The 27,852-nt window shown below is 47.1% G+C and overlaps 1 protein-coding gene and 1 long non-coding RNA gene across 2 annotated transcripts in view; both read left to right on the forward strand.

Annotated features, from left to right (window-relative positions):
- The window catches only part of LOC126524195 (uncharacterized), a 36,865-nt gene extending 33,409 nt beyond the window's left edge, over positions 1 to 3,456 (forward strand). Inside the window, exons 4-5 of the long non-coding RNA XR_011893146.1 lie at positions 668 to 756; positions 3,353 to 3,456. This is a non-coding gene — a long non-coding RNA (uncharacterized lncRNA). The remainder of the gene's footprint in view (positions 1 to 667; positions 757 to 3,352) is intronic.
- A 336-nt stretch (positions 3,457 to 3,792) lies between these two features.
- Positions 3,793 to 27,852, forward strand: part of LOC126524515 (uncharacterized) — a 55,786-nt gene continuing 31,726 nt past the window's right edge. Inside the window, exons 1-3 of the mRNA XM_050172816.3 lie at positions 3,793 to 3,856; positions 13,188 to 13,274; positions 16,303 to 16,475. Of these exons, the coding sequence (XP_050028773.2) occupies positions 3,809 to 3,856; positions 13,188 to 13,274; positions 16,303 to 16,475 (308 nt within the window). The 5' untranslated portion in view covers positions 3,793 to 3,808. The remainder of the gene's footprint in view (positions 3,857 to 13,187; positions 13,275 to 16,302; positions 16,476 to 27,852) is intronic.

Raw genomic sequence — 27,852 nt, forward strand, 5'->3', positions numbered from 1 at the left:
AGAAATACTCTGCAACACCAAATATGTTATTACGCTGAAGATTTGCAAGGTCTTCACTTATTCGCGCTCATTTTTCCAGTTTTCCAATGGACAGCCATATCTACATGTACCAGAATGTAGCTTACGGTATAAATCACGTTAAAGCTGCCCTAAAAATTTTATATGGTAAACCTCTAGGGAAGTATTACAGTGTGACATTTAGAATTTTGAGTTCAACTGCTTCCACAATGAAAGAAAGATTTTTCGGTGTTTCATGTTCTTACATGGCTTTAGTGTGCCACCGACCATTCAAGCTGCCAGGGAGTTTTTTTTCTTGGCCCCCTCCATTTTCTTGTAAATGGGCTCAATTAAATTAAAGAACTCAAAGGAAAATACATAATGTTCACCAATCACAGAGTGATTATTGAGCTTTTGTGCAAATGTTTTCATGTGAAGGAGAGCGAGCATGCTGTCAGCAATCAATGCATAAATGTTGGCGCTGTTATGACAGCATACCCGAAGTACATTTAAAATTCTAAGCTCTGGAAGTGTGCAATTTAGCATTTGCGCTGTGCTGAGAAAGAGTTCCAAAATTTTGAATGTATCCTGGCCATCATCCCAGATCCACAGTGTAGCTTCAAGTTGGTTTGTTGATGAAATCTAAATACACACATATATCGGCTTTCAGATAATACCCTACTACGTAAATACTAATTTGGCCGCTTTCTTGGGATTTTCCGGCATCTTTCTGGCTGGTGTTGTGGGAGCCACTACAAGGTACCCAATTTACACTACAATCTTCTTTTTTAACCGTGATTATTTCGCACATACCGAATTGCGTAAGTCGTTACTGTTTGATGCACTCCAAATTCGCAACTTGTGATAGCCTTAGTAGAAAGAATCTCTCTCGTCAAGAACTTCATGAGAAAAAGTAGTGGTCGATACAATTTCTCAGAACGGGAATGTAGCAGTACGAGTACTGTATATAGCATTGTGGGAAGGACGAGTTTGTCAGAAATTCCCGTCCATCATATCACTCGTCTTAAAGAGTGTTTGCCTCCTTCAAAACTTGGAATAAAGAAATTGCGGTGCATTCACTTCTTAGACATCATGAGCGACGTTATTGTGATTCTCAATATTTGTTATGATGGGTATGCCATTGGCAATAATTTATTTTGTATGTTACGATGATCGTTATAATACTTATTGGCAGGGTTCTAATGGTACAAGTAACGAGGCAGCGACAGAGTTCCTGTATGTACTATCGTGCTCAGTAAGAGCTACAACGCAAAAGCGCTTGCCAAGGAGGTCATGCATTGTAGCTCATACGCCGCGCGATTCGCCAAGTGTATTGCCATTAATAAAGGTCTTTACGAGGCAGGCGGTCTGACCAGGCTATTGTCTAATGCTTCTCTTCTAAACGTAATTAGCATTTTTAGGATACTTGAAACATTTTCCGGTGCCTAACAGACCATGTATTTATCGGTGTCTCCAACCGTATTAGCGCCAGCCTGAGTCACTCGGTAGTCCATTTTTAATGGGTAAACTAACAGTCTGCAGTGTTTTGTGAACCTAATTCAAAATCAGCCATTCGACCATCGGGGTCACCAGAAATGCGACAATGGGTGTATGTCACTCTTCAGTCAACCTCTTTCATGCAAACTTGGACCATTGGGTATGTGCTGTTCTTTAATGAACAGCACATACCTAATGAACTTTAATGAACTGGCATCGCAGCGTATGCGCCCCTGGGTAACTGCCCTTGTTCGATGAACCTTTTTGACACCAAGTTGAGGGATTGGGTGTGTGCTGCTCTACAGTTAACTCATTTCGCGCCAACCAGGGTCCATGGATTATGAGTATGCGCCGCCCTTCAAAGAAATTCTTTGACGCCAACTTCGTTCACTAGATATGGGGCACTGTGTATGTGCTACTTATCGATGAGCCTCAATCACACCAACATGGACCACTGGTTAAGTACAACCGGGTATGTGCCGCTCTTCAATATTACAAAAGTTCTTCAAAACTATCCGGTGCTGGACGCGGCGGACCCGCGTAATACACGCATATTCCTAGAATCTTGTCCCCCTATACGAGTTGTGTTCAAAGCGTATCGGCCCTTTTTCTTTTCAGGATAAATCAATATATAGAGGGAGGATTCCTTCGGCGAAGATACGGAGGGGACATTCACGTGCTTGGGGAAATTGATTTCCGCCCGCAGAAAGAGTCAGTTTGCTTGCGGTTCGCCTATTAGTGAAGACACATAGTGAGCGCTTGTCGGATTCTAGTAAGTACTAAAATGGCGAAGCAGTATAAACAGTGATATTGGATCAAATTTTGTCAGAAGCTTGGTGATATGGAAGTAGAAACCGTTCGCAAGATTTAGGGGGCTTTCGGGGATGATGTCACAAGCAGCTCCCGTATGAAAGAGTGCTACAATCGCTTGAGAGATGGCCGCATATGAGTGTACAGCGAACAACGCACAGGTAAACCCCCAAAAAGACGAAACGAGTATGTCATTGAGGAAGTGCAGGCTTCGGTAACAGAGCACCGTGGCATCACAGTTCGAGAATGGCCAACGAGATAGGGGTAAAAATTGGATATCAGTAGATTTAAATTTGACTTAGGGTTTGGCTTGAGGAGAGCTTCCGCGAAAGTCTCTTCTCCATATTACCTGACTCGTTATGCCGAGACAAATGCACTTTCCCGCGGCTTCGGCTTCCGAAGTCTCGAAGTTCTTCGTACACCACATCGTCCTTCGGCATGGGGCTCCGCCATATGGGGTCACAGAAAGGGGGACATGCTTTACAGCACAAATGATGGAGGACATTTTCAAACTTAGCTACGCGAGTCATCGAAAAATAACAGCCAACCATGCACAAACGAATGAACTGATGGAGAGGTTAAACAAAACCATAGCAGACATGCGGTCACTGTACATGGATGTGAAGCACAAAAGTCCGGGTGAGATTCTTCTGTACATAACGTTTGCCTACAATACGGCAATACAGGTAGCAGGGGACAACGCGATTTTCCCTTTTTAGTCTTTTCTGCGGACGCAACGTACAAACTATGCTTGGCGCTATGCTTCAGTGCGACATAAGCGATGCACTTGCTCCAGACACCGAGCAATACATATGTGCACAAACCCACGCGCACAAACACATAAAGTGAGGCCACTGAAAGGTACGTTAAGAAATGTTGCGGCTGTATTGAAGCCCCATTTCTTTATGGTAACAAAATATTCTGGGATCAATATTTAGTCTGTATTATGCTTTCCCTATTCATCCTTGCTTTTTTATTTCTTCTATTTCTTGAAGTTTGACATTATTGATAATATCCATCCCGTTGCTACTTTTTCCATCTTTTTCAGCACAATATCGTCCATCATAAATTCACTTGCGGCCGTAACATATGTGGAGTTTGTCGCACTTTTCGCAAAGCCATCACCGAAACGTTCGCTTCTTCTGACTAAATTTTTAGGTAAGAACGTTGCCATTGACTTTTTTTCTTCTAGATTTAAATTTATTCACCACACGTGTGATTTGTGAGAAGTACTGTCAGTGCTTCATGTTCGGCACTAGAGTGGTAACAAAATATCTTTCATGGCTTACCTGCAAAGACTTCTTGCGATACAAGTCGTTCATTATAAGATTTGTTCTTGCATACGGACACTATTGTGTTAATGTTGACGCCTTGTTCAATATTTTCTCCTATGGTTTACTACTCGTATAAAAAAGTTAGTCATTGTAATTCATAAAAAAAAGAGGAAACGCTAGCTATTTCACACTCGTCTCCTTGTTCTGCAGCGTTCGCCTCTGGAATAATCATGAGCCTTTATGCGATTGTTATTCCATACATGGGGTCGACTGGCAGGGTAAGTGGTCGAATAAAGCTCTTCTTTATAGATCTACGCAGTCCTAGTATAAGCGCAAGTAAAAGGTAGGAAATATCAATTTTAAGGATTTTGTTGTTTTGAGAAATCCATTTTTTCGTTGAGATATACAATGTCAATGCTCAAACTGAATAATATTTGTCCCTACCTTTCTACTCACAAAGTCATTTAGAATATCTCAAACTATATCACTTGCGTAACGAAGAAGGGCAACACGAAGACGGAAGATATTACATTAGGAAGATATTAGGCTTCGACTCGGCTTAGCTTTTCATGGTTTCGCACTAGCATCTGCTAGTTCATTACGATAAAGCTGTATACATTTGCATATTACACTTGTATGAACGATCATACAGCAGACGTAATATTTGAGTCCAACGGTATATTGCTGTATGTACTACGTCACTATTTTGTTCCAGTGCAATAGGAATGGCTGCCATAGCAATTATCAACACGCTTTCTTTTTTGAAACGTCTCAGCTGGCACTTACACTAAAGTATTATTAAATATCGTTTTAAACACGTACACCTCAAGTTATGAGCACTAGATTCAGCAGTATTTGTACATGTAGCGTCCATTCTAATGTACTGTCTCCTCGTAGTGCCGGTTAAGAACACCATGGCAAAACTGTGAATTACGAAACAACCTGCCGTGGTTGCTTAGTGGCCATGTTGTAGTAGTGCTAAGCACGAGGCCACGGGATCGAATCCCGGCCACGGAGGCGACATTTCGATGGCGGCGAAATGCGAGGAGCCCCGTGTGCTTTGATTTATGTGCACGTTAAGGAAGCCCAGGTAGTCCGAATTTCCGCAGTCCCCTCTACGGCGTGCCTCATAATCAGAAAGTGGTTTTGGTACGTAAAACCCCCTAATTCTATAATGAATTACGAAACAAACTATTTAATGGGTGATCCTGTACCCATAAGAGCAAGTGACGCTCAGAGCAGAACGACAGCGGCGAGAGAAATCGGTGATCTATACATGACTCGCCGAAGGTTCAAGCGTAACCTCTGGCGCCCGCGTGCCTTCGAGAAATTACTACTCCATTCGCATCGCCCATACAATGAGGTTACATGAGATTCGGTAACAACAGACAAAGAATAGAGCCGTCAATAACATTTGAGGAACTTTGGATCCATGGCGCATCTTGCGCCGAGCGATAACGTTTAGCATCTTTTATTAGGTAAAAAGTTCAGGGGAGAGAAATAATTAGGTAGAAGTGTCAATGCCTCCCTCTTAAACAACGTCGTTCCGATGCGCAAACAAACATGAAAGCGAAAAACAAAAGTACCCATATCAAAGAAGAAGAATGCAACAACAAACCAACAAAGAAGCAATGTTCCGAAGTTTGTAAGCGGTCGTAGAAAGGTTTAAGACACACACACCATGCGGACGACTGTGGGCCGTGCGCAGCACCGCTGTTATTGCGAAATGCCGTCTGGTACGACCTCATAGCATATAGTGCGCCAATACGTAGCATGATCCCGTGGGGTACACGAGAGCGTCCCAAATGTTTCTCACCGAGTCCTCGTTGGCGTATGGGAGTCCAAACCCAAACATGGTCTCCGGGCTGGTGTATTACTTAAGGTCCTCGAAGATTGTATTGTCGGCTGTCCGTCGTTTGCTGCTTCTTGATGCACTGGAGGGTGAGTTCTGTTTCTTCGGCACGCTGCAAATTGGCGGCAACGTCGGGACTCTCTTTGTCATTAACGTGTGGCAACATCGAGTCGAGGTTCGTCGTCGGGTTCTAGCCGTAAAGCAGCTTCAACGGCGTGATCTGCGTTGTTTCTTGCACTGCCGTGTTGTAAGGGCACGTTATGTAGAGAAGGACCGCATCCTAGGTATTTTGTTCGACGTCGACGTACATAAAAGTGTGTCGGTGAGAGTACTTTCAGGCGCTCGGTAATGCCATTCGTATGCGGGTGGTAGCGGCTTACCTGCGGTTACCAGCTTGCAGCGGTGGCGTAGAGGTAGAACACCCGCCTCGCGTGCAAAAGAGGTCCGTGGTTCAAATCGCGGTGCCGAGCAATTTTCCACCAGATTAAAAAAAAATCCGCGTGTTGCTAAAATTGCATAAACAGGCCTGGAGTGTGGCCTGATCCCGGTGACCAGAACCGGTAACGCACTCCCTCACCAGAGCAGGGCTGGCCACCCTAGTGCAGTACTTGGCCACAACCTCCCATATGAACACAACAATCAAACCCCGGCCCTCAGTCCCCAGCAGCTGCGAAGCAACTGACCATGGCGGTGGTCAGACCTGCACTTCATGCTGCCGATGCTGCTGACTGCGCTCACGTTTGTAATCTTCCTTACAATGGCCCCGCGGAAAAAACGAGCCATCCTGCCGACCTGGTTTTTTGGAAGGACGGTAGAATAATGACATGGCTTGAGACGCTGTTCGTGAACGACTTCGCAGTTGCAACGCCGCATGTCGGACGGCGGCGTTAGCGGCTCAACCTGGCAATTAACGGCTGATGTTCTCTCGAGAACGGGGTATGGCCCGTCGTACTTCGGAAGGAGTTTTGAAGCGAGCCGTGGCGTGAGGTGTGACGCTAACAACCAGACGAGGGCGCCGGGTAAAAAGTGGTAGTCCAGTTCTGGGAGTTGTGAACGGCCTTTGGAGGTTTTGGTCGTCCGAGGTGAATCGGCAGACCAGCTGGCGACATTCTTCGGCGTGTCTGGCGGCTTCCGAGACCGGCAGGCATTCGAATGGGTCCGGCCGGTAGGGCAGAATGGTGTCCATTGTGTGCGAAGGATGACGGCCGTAAAAAGGTAAAAGGGTGAGAATCCGGTTGTGGCCGGAGTCCCAGTGTTGGAGGCGTAGGTGAAAAACGAAAGAACTAGGTCCCAATTAATGTAATCAGGTGAGACATACACGGCAAGTATGTCACCAAGAGGTCGATTAAAGCGTTCCGTGCTACCGTTAGTCTGTGGGTGATAAGCAGTGCATTTACGATGAATGATAGCGCCTTCCGCAAGCAGTTGTTCGATGACTTCAGATAAGAAGTCGGGGCCTCTGTCGCTCAAAAGTTCACGTGGACCTCCATGACGAAGGAGAAAACGGCGTAGTATGAAATTGGCGACCTCCTGCGCCGTAGCATTTGGTAGAGCAGCAGTATGCGTATAAAATGTTAAGTGGTCTACCGCAACGATTATCCACCTGTTGCCGGTAGGAGTCAACAGAAGTGACTAGTAAAGATTTACGCACACGGGATGAAAGGGTTGGGATACGCATTGTAAAGGCTGGAGTTCGCTGAGTTGTGCAGTGACGTTTTGCGGCATTGGCACTCATGACAAGAGCGGACGAAGTCTCGAACGAAATTGTACGTTCCTCGCCGGTAACAGCGGTGTCGAAGTCTTTCGTAGGTCTTGAAGTCTCCCGCGTGGCCACATTGAGGGTCGACGGGGAACGAGGAGCAGAGCTCTGATCCCAACATTCTCGGAATGACGAGTAACCAGGTGCGTCCCTCTGGGGCATAGTTGCGTCGATGCAGTAGCTGGTCTCGAATCGCAAAATGAGGAACTTGGCGCTGAAGCCTTCGTGACGCTGGAACTTTCGACGTATCCGAAAGAAGGTAAAACAGAGATGCAGTCCAGGGATGAATACGCTGTGCGGCAGCGATAGTGTGAAAGTCCAGAGACGACAATGTGCACTCGCAGGAGGAATCGTGACTGGCTTTCGGGGGAAGCGGTGATCGGGATTAGCGCGTCAGCATCGGAGTGCTTTCGCCCGGAACGGTAAACCACGCGTATGTCATATTCTTGAATTCGCAATGCCCAGCAGACAAGGCGGCCCGATGGGTCTTTTAGCGACGACAGCCAACATTGTGCATGGTGGTCGGTAACTACGTCAAAAGATCGGCCGTATATATAGGGGCAAAACTTGCCTAGCGCCCTCACAATGGCCAAAGACTCCTTTTCTGTTACGCTGCAATTGGTCTCCGCCTTGGGTAACGTGTTACTGGCGTATGAGACGACTTATTCTGTGTGACCAGGTTGACGCTGTGCCAACACAGCGCCAAGGCCTACACCGATTGCATCGGTATGGATTTCAGTTGGCGCTTGAGGATCAAAATAGCGAAGGGTGGCATGGCATCCTGCGAAGATGGCGCAAGGTTGTGAAGGTGTCGTCACACTCAGGAGACCATGATGAGAGATATCTAGCGCCACCAAGGAGCTGCGTGAGAGGCTATATAATTGCCGCAAAGTTTCGAACGAATCGCCGGTAGTAAGAGCAGAGGCCGATGCAACTGCTTAGCTCTTTCATAATGGCAGGTTGTGGGAACGCAGTAACAGCACGTAGCTTCTCGGGATCCGGGCGAATGCCCTCCTTTGACAAGACATTGCCTAAAATTGTGAGCTTGCTAACAACAAATCGACACTTCTTCAGGTTAAGTTGCAACCCGCTCTTGGTCGAGCAAGTGAGCACGTGATGGATGCGGAGCAAGTGCGTTGCGAAATCAGGGGCGAACACCACAATCTCCTCAAGATAGCAAAGACCGATTTTCCATTTGAGGCCTCGCAGAACAGTATCCATCATTCTTTCGAACGCAGCAGGAGCGTTGTAAAGTCCGAAAGGCATGACGGTGAATCCATAGAAGCGGTCAGGTGTGACAAAGGCAGTTTACGGGTGGTCGGCCACTGCCATCGGAACCTGCCAGTAGTCTGACCGCTAATCCTGCGAAGAAAAGAACTCTGCTCCCTGCAAACAGTCCAGAGCATCATCGATGCATGGTAATGGGTAGACGTCCTTCAGCGTGATCTTGCTCAACCGTCGAAAATCAACACAGAAGTAGATGGAACCGTCTTTCTTTGTGACGAGTACCACGGGGGAGGCTCATGGGGTCTGTGATGGTTGAATGACACCTCGACGGAGCATGTCATCGACCTGGTCATCAATGACGCGATGTTCCGTAGCGGACACGCGATATGGTATTTGCCGCAGCGGTGAGTGAAAGCCAGTGTCAATGTGATGCTCGACTGTCAATGCACGGCCAAGAGATGTTTGCGCTACGTCGAAGGAACGGCTGAAGTGCTGAATGATTACGACAAGTTGAGATCGCTGCGAATGTGTAATATCTTAGGCGATGAATGGGCTGAACATACCAGTTCATGCTGAGTTGGGGATGGAGAGGGCACTCAGTTCATGGACGGCAGAAGAAGGAACTTCGTCGAGGACGGAGACAATTCGTGTTGAATCTACCAACTCGACGTAACCATGGCATTCGCGACAGAGCAGTGATAGTGGAGATGAAAGATGATTGTAAATGGGCATCGTGCCGACACCGCAAAGTTATGAGAGGGCATGAAGAAGACCGTCCCGTCGGGTAAATTAGTGCACAAGACTGGTACGAATGCTGAAGAGCACGGGGGATACAGGTGTCCTCTTTCACGACAATATTAGCCGCAGGATGAAAATCGACTGAGGCCACATCTCCAAGGTGAGAAAGTTCAATCTCAGCCCAAGCGCATTTAAAAAAATTAAATTATGGGGTTTTACTTGCCAAAACCATTTTCTGATTATCAGGCACGCCGTAGTGGAGGACTCCGGAAATTTCGACCACCTGGGGTTCTTTAACGTGCACCTAAATCTAAGTACACGGGTATTTTCGCATTTCACCCCCATTGGAATGCGGCCGCCGTGTCCGGGATTCGATCCCACGACCTCGTGCTCAGCAGCTCAGCACCATAGTCACTGAGCAACCACGGCGGGTTCGAGTGCATCTGATGATGGCATTGTGGCGTGAGAGAAAATGCCATCCTAGAATAACGGCGTGGGAGCACGATCAAAGAACTATGAACTCAATCGTGTATAAAACATCTTGTATGGCCACAAGGGCTGTGCAAGCAGCGGTAGGACGAATGGACTGAGCTCTCGCCGTTCGAAGCGACAATCCAGACAAAGGCGTCGTCAGTTTACGAAGCACCCGGCAAAACATGGCGTATCGACAAGGGCGATTGTAGCGACATCTTCAATACAAATATCAATGGCATTAGCAGGTAAAGGAGGAGGACTTCGGCGTGTCGACACTTGCGCAGTTTTTGCCTCGGGAACTGCGTCCTCTAGTTTCCCTCTTAGTTGGAGACGGGTCGTGGACGGATAGGGCAAACAGATTGGCGACGTGGGGAGGGTGACCGGAGGCGTTCGGCGCGACGACGGCGATCAGTCTGGGAGTGAGCTGGTGATGGGTCAAAGGGTTGGTAAGGTGCATTTGGATCAGGCGGCACATAGGGCGCTCGTCGATTGTAATAGAACGCTTGTGATCGGCAGTGGCAGAACCTTGCGACATGACCGGGATACCTACATGCAAAGCATTTAGGGCGATTGTCCGGCGTACGCCACAGGTTAGCGATGGCAGTGGAGGCCCAGGGGACGGGAGGGGGAGGCGGTGCACAGGCTGCTGGAAGCGACGTACGGGCACACTGCGAGGGGCCATTGCAGCAACCGTAGCATAAGTGACCGGTGTAGCTACGGTATCCTGTTGGTGAACAGCCGGCATCGCTTCCGCGACCTCTTCATGGATCACGTTACGGAGATGAGACGGAAAACTGCTCACAGACTCCTGAGTGACGGACGCCAGAGATAGCTGTCGCGCGACTTCTTCGTGGACGAAATCCTTAATTTAGATTATCGCGGAGCTTGTTCGAGGCCGGTGGTCAGGCTGCAGAGTGATGCTGCATTTGGTGTAGGATGTCCCCTTGTCAGACCTCGCTGCTTACGTAATTAGGCATAGCTCTGGCATAAGCTGATAACGTCGCCAACATTGCGCGGGTCCTTGGCCAGAAGCATCTGGAACGCGTCATCATCGATTCCCTTCATGACGTGCTTGATCTTTTCCGCGTCCGTCATGGGACCGTTCCTGCGCCTGTGCAAATGGAGGATGTCTTCTATATAGCCGGTGAATGTCTCACCCGTGTCCTGTGCGCGTCTACGCAAACGCTGCTCGACTCGGAGTTTCGTGACGGCGGGTCGGTCAAATATTTCTGTAATCGACGTCTTGAACGCCGACCGCGTTCGGATAACCCCCTCATGATATCTGAACCAGAGACTGGCCATGCCCGCGAGGTAGAATAATACGGAAGCCAGGTTGTCCGAGTCATTCCATTTGTTGTGAAAGCTTACCAGTTCGTAGGACGACAGCCACTCTTCAACGTCGTTGTCGTCGGTTCCGCTGAAGATGTGAGGTTCCCGCTGGCGAACGGTGCCAGTGCAAGGGACGGGTGGCGATGGAAGAGTCCGCTGGTCGGCGTCCGGCAGGGTAGAGGGTATGGTCCGAGAACGGAGTTCGAGGATGGTAGAGTAGAACGTTACCCGGCACTGCTCCACCACTTATAAAGAGATTTATTGAGGTTCGTAACGACAGCCGGTTCTACGATGCACCGAGTACCGTGCCCTAGTTCGAGCCTCTGTCGGGAACTTGATGCTGCCGATGCGGCTGTTTCTGCGATCACGTTCATTATCTTCTTTAGAATATATATATATATATATATTTATATATATATATATGTATATATATATATATATATATATATATATATATATATATATATATATATATATATATATATATATATATATATATATATATATATGTATATATATATATATATATATATATATATATATATATATATATATATATATTAAATCAGCGTGTTTAGTGGCAAATTCGGGTGGCCGATCCAGTACAGCCAGTTTTCACCGCATGGATACGATACTTTCGTTGCATGTCTCTTAACACCCCGGAATATCTCAAGGGGCCACTCGCTTTGAATCGTGAGGTACACAAAGCAGGAGAGCACAATTATGAAACCAGGTTAATGGTCTTAACGTGTCCAGAAAGAGGCCCGATATTGCAGTTGCAGCGATGTTGTTGGTGGAAGCATTTCTGGGTGCTCCAACACCGAATTCAGCAAAATGTGAGAATGAACCAAACGCAGTCGGGGTGCCTGGTTTTGTCCATCCGAACAAGCTGACTGAAATGAAATCGCGTACCTCTGGGACACTCACAGCGCGTAGCTGGGACATAATGAACAGCGCGTACCTATGGGACACCTTGAACTGTGCACCCGAAGACGCCGCAAAAGTGAAATAGAGAGAGAAGTGATACAAAAAACGCAGGGAAGGCTGGCTAAGCTGGGCACGATTTCCTATGCTTGCACTCTGGAAGGGAAAAGCAACTTAGAGACGAGATGCCCAGAAAATGTTCGCTGTGACGCACGCACACACGCGGCCATAAAGTGTTCCTTGTTGAGTTGTCGCAAGCGGCCATATAGGCTCGTTCATCTCAAGAAACGTAGCAGCATGTTTGGGACATCAAAGTTTGCCTAATTTGCATGTTTTGCGCATCAACTCATTGTACCTCGCATGGCGTGTTTAGCACTGCGCACGTGGCATCAGCGGCGCGTAGCTGAAAAGCGCAGACTCTTGATAATTGGGTGTTGATGATGTTTCCAAACAAGAAAAAAGCGCCATTGTGACGTTCGGTATTGGCTTTATGTCTACTTGTAATGAAGTACGTGAGGGAGGAAGCGGAGGAGAGAGAGAGCGTCCGTGAGTGAGTGTAAGAAAGGGTAATAAAACTGCTTCCTCACGTTTGAGCTTACCGAGGACTTCGCTGCCCTTTAACCGGCGCCTCAGTACCACAATCTTATTGCATTTTGCGCCCATCGAAATCCGCATGCTGTTACCGACAACAAAACGAGAGACCTATGCGGCAGAATGAGAACTTGCGGTGCACTGATCGCGGTACAACAGGCGGAGCAGCTATTCAAGAGCGAACAGCCTGCAGGCGAATTTGCACAGAGGCTGAGCAAAGCCTCGCTTGATAGCACGGTTGTCCACGCCCTGCCCGAGCGACAAAATCTGTGCTGCTCGGCCAGCAGGACCACACTACCACGCCAACACATAATGTGGTTTGCACAACATCGGTAATGCACCCCACATGACTTCGAAATACAGACTTCTCTGTATTTTCTTTCAAGTGGAGCTATGTCGATGCTCTGCGCACACCGATTGTTTCGTCTTCCGCATGGTATATACTAGCTAGCAGTCACACCGTATTCCAACAGATGGGACAAGCCAACAGGGTCAGGTGATCACTGATGTATTAAGAAAGTGTTTTATGTAACACGAAAATAGCAGGATTTCGCGTTGTCGTTGTGTTAGTTATTTACTGCTGTAGGACGCTCGTATGCGTAGTACTTGTTGTTCAGCAGGTAGCGCGAAGTACGGCTAAATGCATGGAATTTGCTTTACAACAATTGCTTGTGTGGAACAATATACATGAGCGTGTAAACATGTATTCTTGCAGGTGTTGATGGTGCTCCAGAATTGCATAACCGCGCCGTTCGTAAGCCTTTCAATGCTAGGTCTGGCGTTTCCCTGTGTTGACACCAAGGTGCGTAATGAAAGTCCGTTCAACATGGATTGAGTTTATGTGGTGTCGAAATTCGCACTTTTTTGTCGAGTGATATATATACATATATATATATATATATATATATATATATATATGTAGGAATGACAGTGCTGATAGTCCATCTCCGTGGGGAATACATTATGTTACAGGAGTTAGCGCAGCGCAATGAATATTACCTCAGGTGAATTGCTTTCGCCCTTTCAGAAAGTGTCCGAACCATAAAATTAGATTCTGAGGTAAGCCGTGGTGAGAGAGTTCATAAAGTAGTACGTCTTGTATGAGGCGGTCAAATGCCCCTGAGAAGGCTAAAAAATTGCTTCTACTCGTAGGTGCATGCAGTACAGGAGATCGTGAGTAAATTAGGCGAGCTCGCTTATACATGATAGAAAAAGTTTCTAAATACGTCTTGGTGTGGGTATAAGTTAGTTGATTCAACGTAGATCTCTAGACTACATACTATAATGTGTTCCATTAGCTTTGGTGGCATGCTCATTGGAAAAATCAGGCGATAGATAGAAACGTAAGCGCTGTCTCCTACTTTGAAAAAGGGAATGATTCCTGCTTTTTTCTCATTTCTTGCTTTACTGCTTATTAGAATATTGATGAGTATATCTGAGATGATATTGAAATAATGTCCTTCAGGAGTTTACTGTTAATGTGCTCGCATCCTGCAGACGAAGATAGCTTAAGACTGTCAATTAGTTTATGAGTACCTTTCTCAGTAAAAATTTACTTGAAAATTTTTTTCACTAGGTAGTGTAGAGTGGATTCACTAGAGCAGGCTGGAATAGTAAAAAATACTGATGAAAAGTAATTGATGTGAGTGTTCGCACAGTGCTCACTTTTTACTGCGTTACCATCGGCGTTAGTGAGATAAAAAGTGTTAGCTCCTGATTAAGCGGAGGGTTTCCTGCGGAATTTGCTGGGGTTGGTTTGAGCCTTGAGAGAAAATCGGACGAAAGAAACTTGTCTTTGGCATCCCTTATTTTCTTAAGGTAAACTTTCACACTCATCCGATATTTTTCCCACATTTGCGGGCTCATTACAGTGTGATGCTATTCTCAAAAAGCATTTCTTCTTTTAGCAAGGGATTTGAGGTGTTAGGAAAATTGGGGGTTGTAAGCATCATGCCTCATTATCATCGCTGGAATATTCTTGTTTCATAGATTCAGTACTAAATTCTTGTATAATTCCCAGTTAATATTCACGGGGTGCGTCGGACACCGCTCCCCGAAGTGCTCGAGAAAAACTGCAAGCTCATTTTTAATAGCGTCATAATTTCCCCTCTTGTAGTCAGCGTTTAGTTTGCTTTCAGGTGAGAGCTTCTTTATCGGGAGTAAGATGGATACATGCAATATATTATGGTCATTGAAGCCCGGTAACCTGTTAATTTTTGTGTTGGCTTCAGGTCGCATTGTTAGAATAAGGTCAAGTGTAATGCGCCTCTTTTGTTGCATGTTACGCGATGGTGGAGGTTAAAGTTCTCCACGAAGTAGTGGAATTTCTTGGCTTCATTCGACGGTGAACTCTTCTTTACTGGAGGCAAGAATAAGTTTTTTATTGGATAGTCAATGTCTCCAAAAACCTGGAATGATCAGCTGGCAATCTATCGTTTAGTGCATGTTAAGCTGTGGAAAAGGTTATCTCGAGGAGGTGGTTCTCTATCAGGTACCAAATGCAAAAATCTAGTATCTCTATGTTATCATCCTGACAAATGAGCCAAGATGGCAAGGCATTTCTAATGGTGATGAGCACCCCTTCTCCTTTCCTACCGCTACTGTCACGGACGTACGGCGTGAACTTGAGATCGGAGGAAACTTCCTCCCTATCAGCAATGCCTACGTAGATTGAGGCAAATTTCGGTCAAAGGATGTCGTTGGCACAGGTGAAACTGGTAACATAATTTGTATTGGGTCACTTCCCGCCGGCTGCTTTTCGGTCAAGTCGATCTAGGCTGTTAGAAGTTGTCACTAATGGGATCGGAGTCCCCATCGCGCCATGTACACAGGCATCTAAGTAGAAGCTGCACATGGGCACATTATCTACTTTTAATTTAAAGGCAGTATAAATACGTGCGCACACAAATTCTCTCTATAAGAAAGTGGCAACGAACACTCACATGAAGATTGCATGAATACTTTCGGATGTTCAGCACGAATACTTTGGCGATATCGATGCCTACTTTGGAATTAAGCCAACATAAGATTTAAGAGAATTTATGAGCACGGTCTCTAATAAAAAGATGCAAATATATAGTTAGTGATGTTAGGCGCTGCATACACTTCAAGTGCTTTCGACACCTGTGCATTCGTTTTATTGTGTGTGTCCACTTTGGGCAGTGTGAACATAATTTTTATCTCACTACAAGCAAATAGACGCGCTGCTTTGCCATAATAAACCTTTCCTAATAAAATACTACGTAAATTTATTCTCTTTCAAAGTGCTGTTTGGTCCTCTTTCAAAACGAAAGTGATTCTGCACTTAAGATTACCACTGTAAGCACACACTCGTGAAGGAAAGAAAGACTCAGTGGCGATATTGACAAATATCGCGTAACACCAGGAAATTATCATATGTTAGAGGCCTTATATTAACGATAAAAGAGGGGGCTAACCGAGGGACCTGATTTTTATTACACATAATCATAACCAGACAACACAACACTGACAGCAACGGCAACATCGAGGAAATTAGTTGTGTTTAATAAATGAAATAAAGAAATGATAAATAATGGAAATGATCCCCACCTGTGGCAAGTTCTTTTCATCCACTTTCATTTCCATTAATTTATCGTTTCTTTATTCCATTTATTAAGCACAAGTAATTTGCCCTATGTTGCCCTTGATGTCAGTATTTGTTGCCTTGTTATGATTAGGCCTTACATATGTATCATAGTTCAGCAGACTTTGGTGGCGCAGAACTCCATCAGGAAAAAACATTAGAGCGTAGGTTCTTTCCGTAGTGAAGGGCGCATGTTAGATTCTCTTTTGTTTGTTTCTATATTTAGGCGGCTGTAATAGCTGCTACCATCGGATGTATCTGGCAATGCGGATATACCGTAGTCAACATGATGTACGGTGCCGGCCCTCCAAGAATGGCGGCTTCCTTGGATGGCTGTGATGCGGAGGAGTTTGCCGTCTCGCTGACGCACAGCAACGTATCTACGCCATACGCCCAAGTGTGAGTGGTTTTTTTTTTTTTTTAGTAATGAGTGAAACCTTAGGAAGTAAGCATGCTCATCAGTTTTGCTTGAAACTGCACCGGAGCCGCTGAGTACAAAATACAGGAACAAAGACTCGCCTATGCTTAATTGCAGTTAGCGTAGCCAACTAGTGCCCCCGCGATAGCACGCGCCCAGTATTCCACCGTGCTCTCTGCCTCAGCTCGCTTCCTCACTTCTTCATGGGTTTCGAAGGTGCTCTCCTCGTTTGGCTCTTCGCTATACATAAGCGCGCCAAATGTGCTCGTCGTGTCCCCGTGATGTTGAGAGATTAACGTTTGCGGAACCCTTTCAACTATTGAAACATGAATTGGCCGGATGGTGCATTTTGCTGTTGTTGCCACTTGAAGTAGTATATCATTGCCGCGCCTTTTGCGATTGCGGCTACAACCGGTAAAGATATGATCACGCGATTTCCAAGAATGAAAAATTATTGGGTTGATGAAAATGCCTATCGCAACGGTACTAGCAAAGATAAGGGCGAAAGCAGCATGGTGTTTCAGATGAGCAGTACTGCCATATTCACTTCTGAAGGTGGGCTTACAGGTACTATGCTAATGTAATGTTAAAACAGTACAAAATGCTTTGTTCGCAGGTGTCATTCTACTGCTATAGTAATGACCGTCTCTTCAATAAAATGACAGCTGTTTAACAAACGCGTGCTGACGTTCCTGAAGACCTGCGGTGTGCCCTTACTAATTCTAGGACACTGCTGCCGCTAGTCACCGGAGTGGGGATGTAAGCCTAGGCGCAGGGCTCTCATGTTCGCTGAAGCGTGCAATAAATGAAGTTCATGAACAAGAAGAAGATACGAAAACACGCTGAAGTATGCAAAGCTTTGCAAGAGATTTTTTTTCTGAGTGATGCCCTGAATGCAGACAAGCCTGCAACAGCTGACAGCTTCTCGTTTCAGCTCTTTATTTAAAAATGTAACTTCACTGAAGGCGTACCAATATACCAAATCGCATTGTTTAACCACAGCTACTATGTATGACACCGGCATTTAGGGTAGAACGTTTTAAGCATTTAAAAGCAGGGAAATATTCCGCGAACGCCGGCATACGACAAGCGGCACTCCACAACGCTTTCCGCTAAACTCTTTGCCAATGATCCAGCGCTTGCCCACGACAACACCTTGGTAGGTCGTGAAACATCGCTAAGCCACGTGCCTCCCGGTGACGTAGAAATCGAAGCTGAAACTGTAAGGTTTCTCTTGCACCACGTTGGCTACGTCGGTCGCCGAGCGTATGTCTTGGAGTCGACAAATAGGTATAGAAGCGCTTTGACGAATTGCTTGTTGGCAAACGTGAAGGTGCATTTTGATCGTCTTGATACGCAAGCTTCTAGGAATAAACGAGAGCCGCAAAGTCAGAATTGTTCATGCGTTTCACGGCTGCCTTTAAGAGCTTCAGAGTAGTGCTGAGGCTTCAGCTAGTGTGTACATACTTATGTGGCATGCAATGACGCAAAATTACCTTTCACTAGGCAGCCACTTTTGTGTCACCATATAGCATGCCTTCTTCTGCCAGTATCGAAGCCCTGTCGCAAGATGAAAACCGAGGTAATGCTGGCACTTTGCTAGTAGAGGTTACATGAAAGATAGTGAAACAACGACGCAACTCCCTTCCCGCGAAAGGCAAACACATTAAAAGCAGCCACCAGCTTGGCCTGTAGCGGGCAGAATAGGTGCCACCATGTCGACCAATGACACACTTACCGTTGCCTAGCGATATCAGAAGTCTGCGTGAGCGCTAATAACTTTTTGTTGAAAAGAAAACCTGCGGAGGTGAAGCGAGTGCAAATAACAACGCCTCTGAATGTAGTTGCAAAGTGTTATCCGCGTTACCTTAAATTGGGGAAAAACATATGCACCTGATTTACTAGAGTACGTAGACTAGGATAAAGCCTGAGATACACCAGTCGGTGTTAAACGGGACTTTTGCTTTCGGCGCTTTGCAAATGCTGAACTGTCGCATGAAGGAGCAACGCTGATACAGTGTATTTTTCAATCAACCGTAATTGCTGTCTAACACTGCCGGACTACTACAAGGAATAACACAAGAGGACGAGCTCCCCCTCTGCACGTTTCACTTCATTGTCACAGAAAGATGTCCGTTGGTAGGGTTCAAAACGGAAAAGTGGAACGCGCCCGCGATATCACTTTGGTGGCTATAGAAGTACTATAGAAGTACAGAATTACTCTATAGGTTTTTGTTTATGCGTGTAGAAGGTTGCTCTATGCGCCTTGCCATAGGACAGCAGAATAGATTGAAGCATGTTCCCTGCACAATCCACCGTACACCTCGGTTTCTACGTGAAAGAAACGTCTGACGCCAAGTATCCTTCCTTGCTAATAAGCTTACAAATACTTTGCACGAGACTCGTGCCAAAGAGCATCACCTACACGCCATTGATTGCTCATCCTTTTAATGCACCGTTCGCATTCTCACGGTACATCACACATTCTTGCAGGGGCTATGTATGTATGTATGTATGTATGTATGTATGTATGTATGTATGTATGTATGTATGTATGTATGTATGTATGAATCTATGTATTATTGTATCTAACCGTTGTTCAGCCTATATGGCCATGGGCAGTCCGTTGACGAATAGATAGCTCATCTGGATCATGTGCATGCGTAACAGGATTCTAAATTGAGCATTGGGCGTACTTGGTGCAAGCGTGCTGCTCTTCAACGAACCTCTTTCGAGCCGATATGGGCCACTATAGATGTGGGACTGGGTTGGTGCCACTGTCCGCAGAAGCTCTTTGACGCCGAATTGAAGGGCTGTGCATGTACCACTCGGTCTGTGCTAGTCTCCGATGAACCTCTTTGATGTCAAGTTGGGTCCCTAGGTATGGGCCAGAAGCTGTAACACCTATTGCAAACTTGATTACAGCTCGTACATCGACAAAATGACCTAAAGAACGACGACGACAAGCGCTCTCATGGTCTTGCTTTCGATTGTTTTGTCGATCTACGCGATGTAGTTTAGTTTGCGAAGGAATACCAACCAGCCCGTACCCAAACCCTGTTTGACGCCTGCTTTGGTGCAATGATGTAAAAGCGCCACTAAATTTCACCGAGGCTGAAAGGAATTAAAATCACTTCACAAGGGTTCCTCAAGCACAGCAACCCGACGCATTAGCAGACTGTACCACAAATGCGCTAGGTACGTGCCACTCTTCAAATAATGCCATTTACGCCCAAGCTTTAGCGAGCTGCGCCATGAATGCAGTGGGTATGTGCCATGCTTTAATGAACATCTAAAGAACTTGAGCCCGAGAGTATATTTCACAAAATGTCCTGCAAGCGCGGGAAGGATGCACAACGTTCGCAGTGCCGGCCTGTCACGCTTCTCGTCTCGAAAGCCACGCATGCTCTTCGCGGCAGTGCCACTGTGTGGAGTACCGTGTCCAGAAAGAAGCAAGAGACAGGAGCCCGGCTGTCGAATTGCATGTTTCTTAGCTTTTACACGCCCCGGCGCGCCATGCATTTGGGAGGCCATGTGCAGGCTTCGCGGTGGTGGGGCTAGATGGCGCCGAGAGTTCAAGGAGAACGCGAAAGAGGAATCCCGCTGCAGTACATGTCTCACAGATAACTCGTTTCGACGGTGGCTATATGTTATGTCACTACATTATGATTCAATGCTGAACCAAATACCTTCGACAGTCATCGTGAGATGAGTTCTGCCACAACTCTTATACAATGCACAAATGCAGTACAACTGTTACCGTTGAATGCGTTACGATTTTTAAGGTACATCATGCACTTTCCGAGGGCCAAGTATTTATGTTTGTTTCTATGTGTAGTTATATCAATGTATGTTCTTATGACCGGTTTTCCGTCGTTATGTACCATCATGTTAACTTGACCAACTGAGTATACAGGAATGCGTATGTGGGTGGATCCTTTCTAATATTCCCGGAACTTCAAAAATCCTTGTTCACCTGTTCGATTATTTAAACAGGTGAACATTTCCAGCACGAGAAATAAAAGAACAGGTTTAACTAATTAAAAAATGTTCACTAAGTCATTTCTCAATTAGTTACCTTCCCGATCAATGTTCCAATTTACGTAAGGCAGCCACGTAGTTTACTAGGCTTAGCCACTTGAAATGAATCCCTAGAATGAAATCAGTCTTAAGATATTGTTTCCCAGAATGTGGGGTGAAATATATGGGCGTTCCAGTTACTTGTGTGCCGGAATGCAAAGAAGAGCTGTGCGTTAAAAGTGCCCTGAACTACATTTTATAGATGTGGAGAAAGGCATTTGAAATGAAAATAAGCTATTCCTGAAATTCTTTGCCGCGAAAAGTACTTCAGTGCGTTGAGCAAAAGCAGAGTTACTGGCAATCAAACACGGCATCCGCTGTGCTCCTGTTCCTTCAATGCCTTGCACTGTAAAGGCTGCGTTGCCGTGGGGCGGGCCCACAACGCTCCATCTTCTGAATGTCACCCGCACGCGCAGTTCACATATCATTTTCGATGTTAACTTATACGCCACCACTACCGCATGTGGTGCCAACGACGCGCTAAACATTATCCAAGCGCGGTTGCCCTCAGCGAGCCGCAGTGGGCTTAGCCAGTGGACTCGAGGCGGCACCCCGTGGCGGCCACGGTATCTACGCCATGTAGCCGACCGCAGCTTATGCCAGCTATCGCCCAATAGCAGCCGTCTATGGGAATGATGAAATCGGGCGTCCGATGACAAAATAGAGTATCTAGAAGAAAGTGAGGACAGCGCCTTCTGTTGAAAAAGGAGCGTTTGAAATATAGGTGACTTCGCGATCCTCTTGTGAGTTCCACGTAACGGAGAGAGCCGCAAGGGGGCACCGAGCAGCGCGGTACTGCTTGCATCGCGCTCTGCGTTTCGGTGTGTTTTTTGGTAGACTAGTGCTTCCTCCCACAGTACCGAGATACCAGTCGACTCGTGAGGATACAAGGAACACGGGTGTGCTACCCACGCGGCCCTGGGTGAAGCTCGCGGAGCCCAGCAATCCTACAAACCCGGACTACGGGGCAGCGTCGATAACACCAACGCCAGCTCGGCGCAGCAGCGGGTGATGCTCCGACGCGTGAGGAACGCGACCGGCAGCAACCGTTCTGCCTGGCCATGGCTACGGGAACGCTTAGCGAAATTGAGACGACGACCACGACAATGCAAGGTCAAACCGCACCAGCAGAGAACATGCATCTAGCAAATCTAGGCAGAACAGAAGACGGAATAGCCGGCTGCATTCGCCACAACGCCGGGGGACGCCAACGGACGGACGACGACTGGCAGACAGTCCTTACACTACGGCAAAAGAAGCAACAGGCGCGAGAGCGCATACGAGAAACGGACTCAACGGGCAGCACTAACCCGGCGAAACTAAGGAAACGACGAAGAGGGATGCCCAAACTTCCTCCTCTTCCTAAAGACGACTTAAAATAGTTATCCGACCTCACAATAGACTACCTTTGAAAACTATCAGCACGCCTGCCCTCGCAGAAGCGATCGTCACGGCCTGCGACTACCAAATTACAGGTGATCAATTTTTGATCCTTATAAAGCCCGGCTCCAATATCGCCATACTTTCGACATCGAGTCAGGAGGTCGCGGATCAGGCACGCGGAGCCCCCTCCCTCACTATCAATGGACGTTCGCATGACGGTAACGTATACGCTTCCACCGTAGAGGAAGCTATCCGAGGAGTTCTACACGGTCTTCCACCCCGAACGCCACCGGAGACCATCATAGCACACATACTTATACGGACTCAAGGCGTCGAACTTCTCCAAGCAAGAATGATCACAGAATCAAAGAGCGCCGCCCTTACTTTTTGCGGCCCGCCTCTACCTCGGATGGTGTACTACAAATAAGGGGAACTCCTGTGCTATCCTTACCGTGCTACTGTTCAGGTGTGCAAAGCATGCCATGGAAAAGGGCATCGGAAAGACGTCTGTGCACAGCCCGACCAGCGAGTGTGCCGAATTTGCGGACTCAGAAACCCTGTGGACGGACACCAGTGGGAGCCAAAGTGTGCCTCGTGTGAGAGGGCCCACGTCACCGGGGACCGCAGCTGCCAATGACGCCTCAAGCAACCGAAAACACCTCAAGTCAGAAAGAGCGCTGACGAGCACAGTGAAGTGCAGAAAAAAACCACGGTGGTTTGCCTTAGAGGATGAGGATGAGGACTCCACAAACGGCCATAGGAGCGACCAACGCGACCGACAGGGAAGGACGAGATCGCCATCGCCGCACCGAGTGAAAGCACAGTCCAGAAAAGCGTCACCTCACCCGAGCAGATCCCGCTCTCGAGCACGAGAGCGCGTCTAGGGAGCACCCACACCCGCACCCGCACAACTGCCCAATACACACACACCAAACCAACACAGACCAAACCACTATCACGAAAGCAGCCTATAGCGCAGACGCCTACACCCATCACTCATCCGGAAAGGAACTAGACAATATGTACGCACAAATGCAATTATTTTTTTGCACAGCTTCACAATCTTAAACGGTACGTCGACGACTCGCTCAAAGGAGTAAAAAAAACACGAAAACTTCGTAGCAGCCTTAGCTCGGACAACCGAGATCCAAAGGTCATCGTAACCACAGACACAGAACATTTCGAACGCCCATACTCTGGCTAACTACACAGCCATAATAAAAAACCCGAGTGCGGAACAGTGGGAGAGGATGCTATCCAGCGACATCCTGAAAGTCCAACAAGGACTAGTAAGGCGTGCACGCAGGGCAGCTACCCTCAGCGGAGCCCTGGGCTAGGGGAACCGACCCTGGAGAGAAGATGGAAGACTCCATCTGAAGCCGCAAAAATCACTGCAAAATAGAGCAAATAAACGTTTTTCATCATCATCATCATCATCATCGTAATTTGGCAGTGGAACTGCCGATCGCGACATAACAAACATGCTGCACTTACACAATATATCAAGGCGGCGCTCGTCCCACCTTACATTGTTTGTCTTCAGGAAGTGGGGAAAATGCGGATACATATTAGCGGCGAGAATTAGGAGTGGCGCCCTCTCGCAAGTGACGTCACGGACAGGACGCCACTCGCTCCGGCTCGCTCGGCTGCCGCGCGCGCTCGTTCCCTTCGGTTATGCTTGGGGTATGGGTGGCTCGAGCCGTACGTATTGAAGCATACGTCGGCTTCTTTCAGCTGCCATGCCTTAAGCACAGTTTCTTCTTCAAGAGCGCGTGAGTCGAGAAACATTGAGGTTTGGATATTGCAAGTTATGTAGCGTATATATATGCGCCGTGTATATTGGTAAATTTTGTGTAAAAAGAATGTCTGCAAACTCAACACGCGAAGTTCTGTATGATGCCTTGCTAAACACTTAACATTACCTTAGTATTTAGCTATGAGAGACATTGCATTTTACATGGAATAAAAACCTTGGTAATTGGCGTCAGCATGTTCTGCGATGTTAGAGAGACACTGCCCAGCGAAGCTGTGCTCATGATTCTTATTACTCTAGTGTGTTGTTCTATTCAAATATGGCCATTCATTAATGCCTAAAAGATAGTTAGGCGCGCATTTCTTATGAAAACGTTTGCTGCTATTTTCATCCCCCTCTGAAAAAGGCCTCCATAAAACGAATTTCTCATGGCCGCTAACACGACGGCGCCTCATGTTGAGTATTTACATAGTTAATTCGCAAGCACCATAGTAGAAATTACCTGAGAGAAAAGTTTCGTTGTTCAGATCGAGAGCCAATCAATTGAAAGTGATGAAATGTTTCATAGTGGCCCTCAGTAGCCTTTATCGACAATATCGCACACCCCTGATCACGTAACGGTAGCAATCGACTGTCCGTATGGCGAGGCACGCTATGTTCGCGAAACCCAACAGTTCGCTACAACTTCGAATTGAAACCAAAAAGCACTTTTGCCTAGAAAAGGAAAATTCAAGCACCTTCTGCCTCACCATGTTTCGATCCCGCGTTCTTTAATTACACAAACGGATAACTATTCGCTTCGTCGGTACATAAAAGAGAACCTTGCCCAACTGCAGGCTAAATAAAGTTTGCTCCAATCCAATCGCAAACATTGATAAAGAAAGCACCGCAAGCCGTGCATATACTTTCACTTGATTTCTGACCCTCCACCCGGGGGAGGGGGGGAAAGTTCGATATGTTCACTGTGTCCCATACTACTAGTGATTGACGCTTCGAGTTCTTTCTGGCTGCAGCCATGCGGTCCAACAGGCATACTTGTCTAAAAAAATTGGGCCGAGCAGCCTGTGTCAGTTCGCCAAACAGATTTGTCATGTATATTCCTCAAGCAACAAGCACCAGTAAATTTCTCAAGTGAGTTGAACGTCTAGCACGGAAAAGGGAATATATATTGGTACATTCCTATTTGTATTCTGTAAATAGCTGTACGCCTTCATTAACTTTACTTCAAATTTCCGCCGCTTGAGGTAAACACGTGAAGAACCGCCTTATGTTGACAAGCAGTAAAATAAGCAAGTGGTGCTTGTAGAGTGTAAACTCCAGTATTAGCATTTCTGTGAAGAAATGCAAAATTTCGATATTATACCATGAACTACTCGTTGTGAGCAAACGTGTTATAGCGGATTAAAGTCAACGTAACTGTTGTAGAAGTCATATATAGCCAGCGTTTGTGACATACTTGTTGCACCGCGGCAGGTATAGTATCATAACTGGATTCCTGCATGCTATGTTATTGCGACTGTCCACCCGCGCATGAAAAAACCGCAATGGGCTGGTCTGCGCTCCTTCGGCTGGCACTGTAGCGTTGCCTTTGAGAGCTGCATTGCTGTCTAAGAAATTAGCTCTTTGAATAAATGTTCGCGAAGGAAGACGTCGTAAAAATATTTTTGAGACGACCACCATATATAGCAGATAGAGAGAACGAGGGCGAACAAAGGAAAACACCGCAGGAAGCGCACGGACAACGCCTCAACTGTAGCAGACGACAGGCGCGAGTCCTTGCCCTGACGTCTCGCGAGCGGCGCTCACAGCGCCCCTGTAGTTCGTTCTTGGGGCTAATTGGGGGCTATAGTTTCTACATCGATTCGGACTACCCTGAAGTGGCAGCATTGGCGCGCAAGGATCTGACAATCACTGTCGCCATAGCACCTGGCGTAGAAATCCACCACCGAATACTCACCATTTGGCCATTAAGGAAGGGTCCTCCCAAGTGCCTGATACCCAAGGTATATAGCCCCCCTAGGGATAACCGGGCCAATTTTTCATTAATTTTAAGTCATGTATCTACCTTGCTCTCAACGAATGACCGACTAATCTTTATCGGGGACTTCAATGCCTGCCACTCCGCATGGGGTTATCAACGCGACACCGCCAACGGCTTCAACCTACTACGAGAAACTCATTCCCACAAACTCGTACTGATAACGAAGCCAGGCACTCCTACAAGGACAGGAAACAGCGTTGCCCGGGACACCACGCCGGACCGACGTTTGTCAACAATGAGACGGGGTCATCTGGTGTAACCTAGACGAAACGCTAGGTAGAGATCTCTATCTATTGTATGTCAGTGTTAACACGGCTAAACATTGACAGCCCTTAGGGGTGGCCAGGCTCACTGATTGGAAAAGGTATACAGAACGACAACACGCTGTTTCCTAATTCGTAGCCACGGCCACAGGTTGGACGACTTTCCTCAAGGAAGTCCATGCTGCCCTCTCCAGAGAGAGCAAGACCACAACGGAAACACCAGCAGTAGACAGCCATCTCGCCCACCTCTCGGAGGCCCACAGAAACCTCACTAAACGCTGGAAACAGCAGCGACGTAATCGCAAACATAGGCGCCTAATGTCCCTGCTGGCAAATGAAGGTAACACCTATGAAAAGGAGCTCAATAATCAAAATTAGCGCAGCTTCTGCGACTCTCTCAGAGGCACCCTCATCACCAAGAAGACCTGGGTCATTCTTCAGTGCATATTAGATCCAACAAGCACGCGCACCGAGACCTCTAACGCCATGCGACGACTCTTAGGAGAATACAAGGGCTCAGAACAAGAACTACTCGTGCACCAAAAACACACCTGCACCGGCGCTACCCAGACATCTTCACGCGTTATGACAGAATACCAAGGACAGGATAACTCCAGCTTGAACGACCACATCGCCGTCTCAGAGTTCTACGCAGCAGGCATAAACCTTCAAGAAGAACACGGCTCCTGGACCTGACCAAATCACCAACGCGATGCTGCGCAACCTTACTGACGTAGCCCTACAGTACTTAGCCGACTTCTTCAATGAAGGGGGTACGGCGACCTGACGGCGCGGGAATGCAAGGAGGCAGAAATCGTTCTTATACAAAAACAGGGATAGCCGCGCGAGCTCAACCATCTCAGGCCCATATCGCTCACGTCTTGCATGGGCAAGCTGTTTGAACGAGTAATTCTAAACCGACTCGAAGCCCACATCAAACGAAACTCACTCTTCCCTGATTTCATGTTCTGTTTCCGCAGGGGCATCTGTGCACAGGACGTCTTTCTTCTAATAAGAGATGAGGTGCTCAATCCTCCTTCGGGCAGTATGGACTAAATCCTGATAGCACTCGACGTCTATAAGGCATTTGACTCTTCGTCGGCACAATATTGTGGTGTCAGTGAATAGTTCTCCCTCTCGTACTAGAGGGAGTACGAGATGTCGGTTGTGCTGAAAGAGTATTTCATTACGTTCAAGACATCCTGAGCAGCCGCTCCGCGAAAATTGGACTGGGTTCAGCACGTTCTGCCCTGTATCGCCTACCAGATAAGGGCACTCCACAAGGATCCATATTGTCACCACTTCTCTTTACCATAGGCTTACGTAGAATGGCCCTGGACGTACAGAAGAACCGGGCCCTTGGCTGCGCCATATATGCAGCCATTACACTCTGGGCCTGCCAAGGATTCTACGGAAACCGACAGGACGCACTTTAACAGGCCACCAACACCATTCAAATCTATATGAGGCGAGCAGGCATGAGGTGTGCTCCAGCGAAGTTGGAGTACGTTCATATTAGACCTAGACATGCCCGAGCAACCAGGGCTCCGGATCTGCAGCTCACCTTGGAGGAAGAGCCCATCAAGAGAGCATTCCACCTGCGCGTACTGGAAATGTGCATTAAAGAAACGGGCAGCGTTAGCATAGCGCTCTCCAATCTCAGACGCACACAGTTACAAGCAGTCGAGAAGGCATGACCAAAGCAGACACCATGCAACTAATAAACGCCTTCTTCATTAGTCGTCTAACGTACGCCCGGCCTTTGCAAACCACGCGGCGTAACGACATCGAACACGCGGATAACCTCATAAGAATCGCCTGTAAAGCAGCACTTGGCC

This window comes from Dermacentor andersoni, chromosome 3 (genome assembly GCF_023375885.2).
Source record: "Dermacentor andersoni chromosome 3, qqDerAnde1_hic_scaffold, whole genome shotgun sequence".
Lineage (NCBI taxonomy): Eukaryota > Metazoa > Arthropoda > Arachnida > Ixodida > Ixodidae > Dermacentor > Dermacentor andersoni.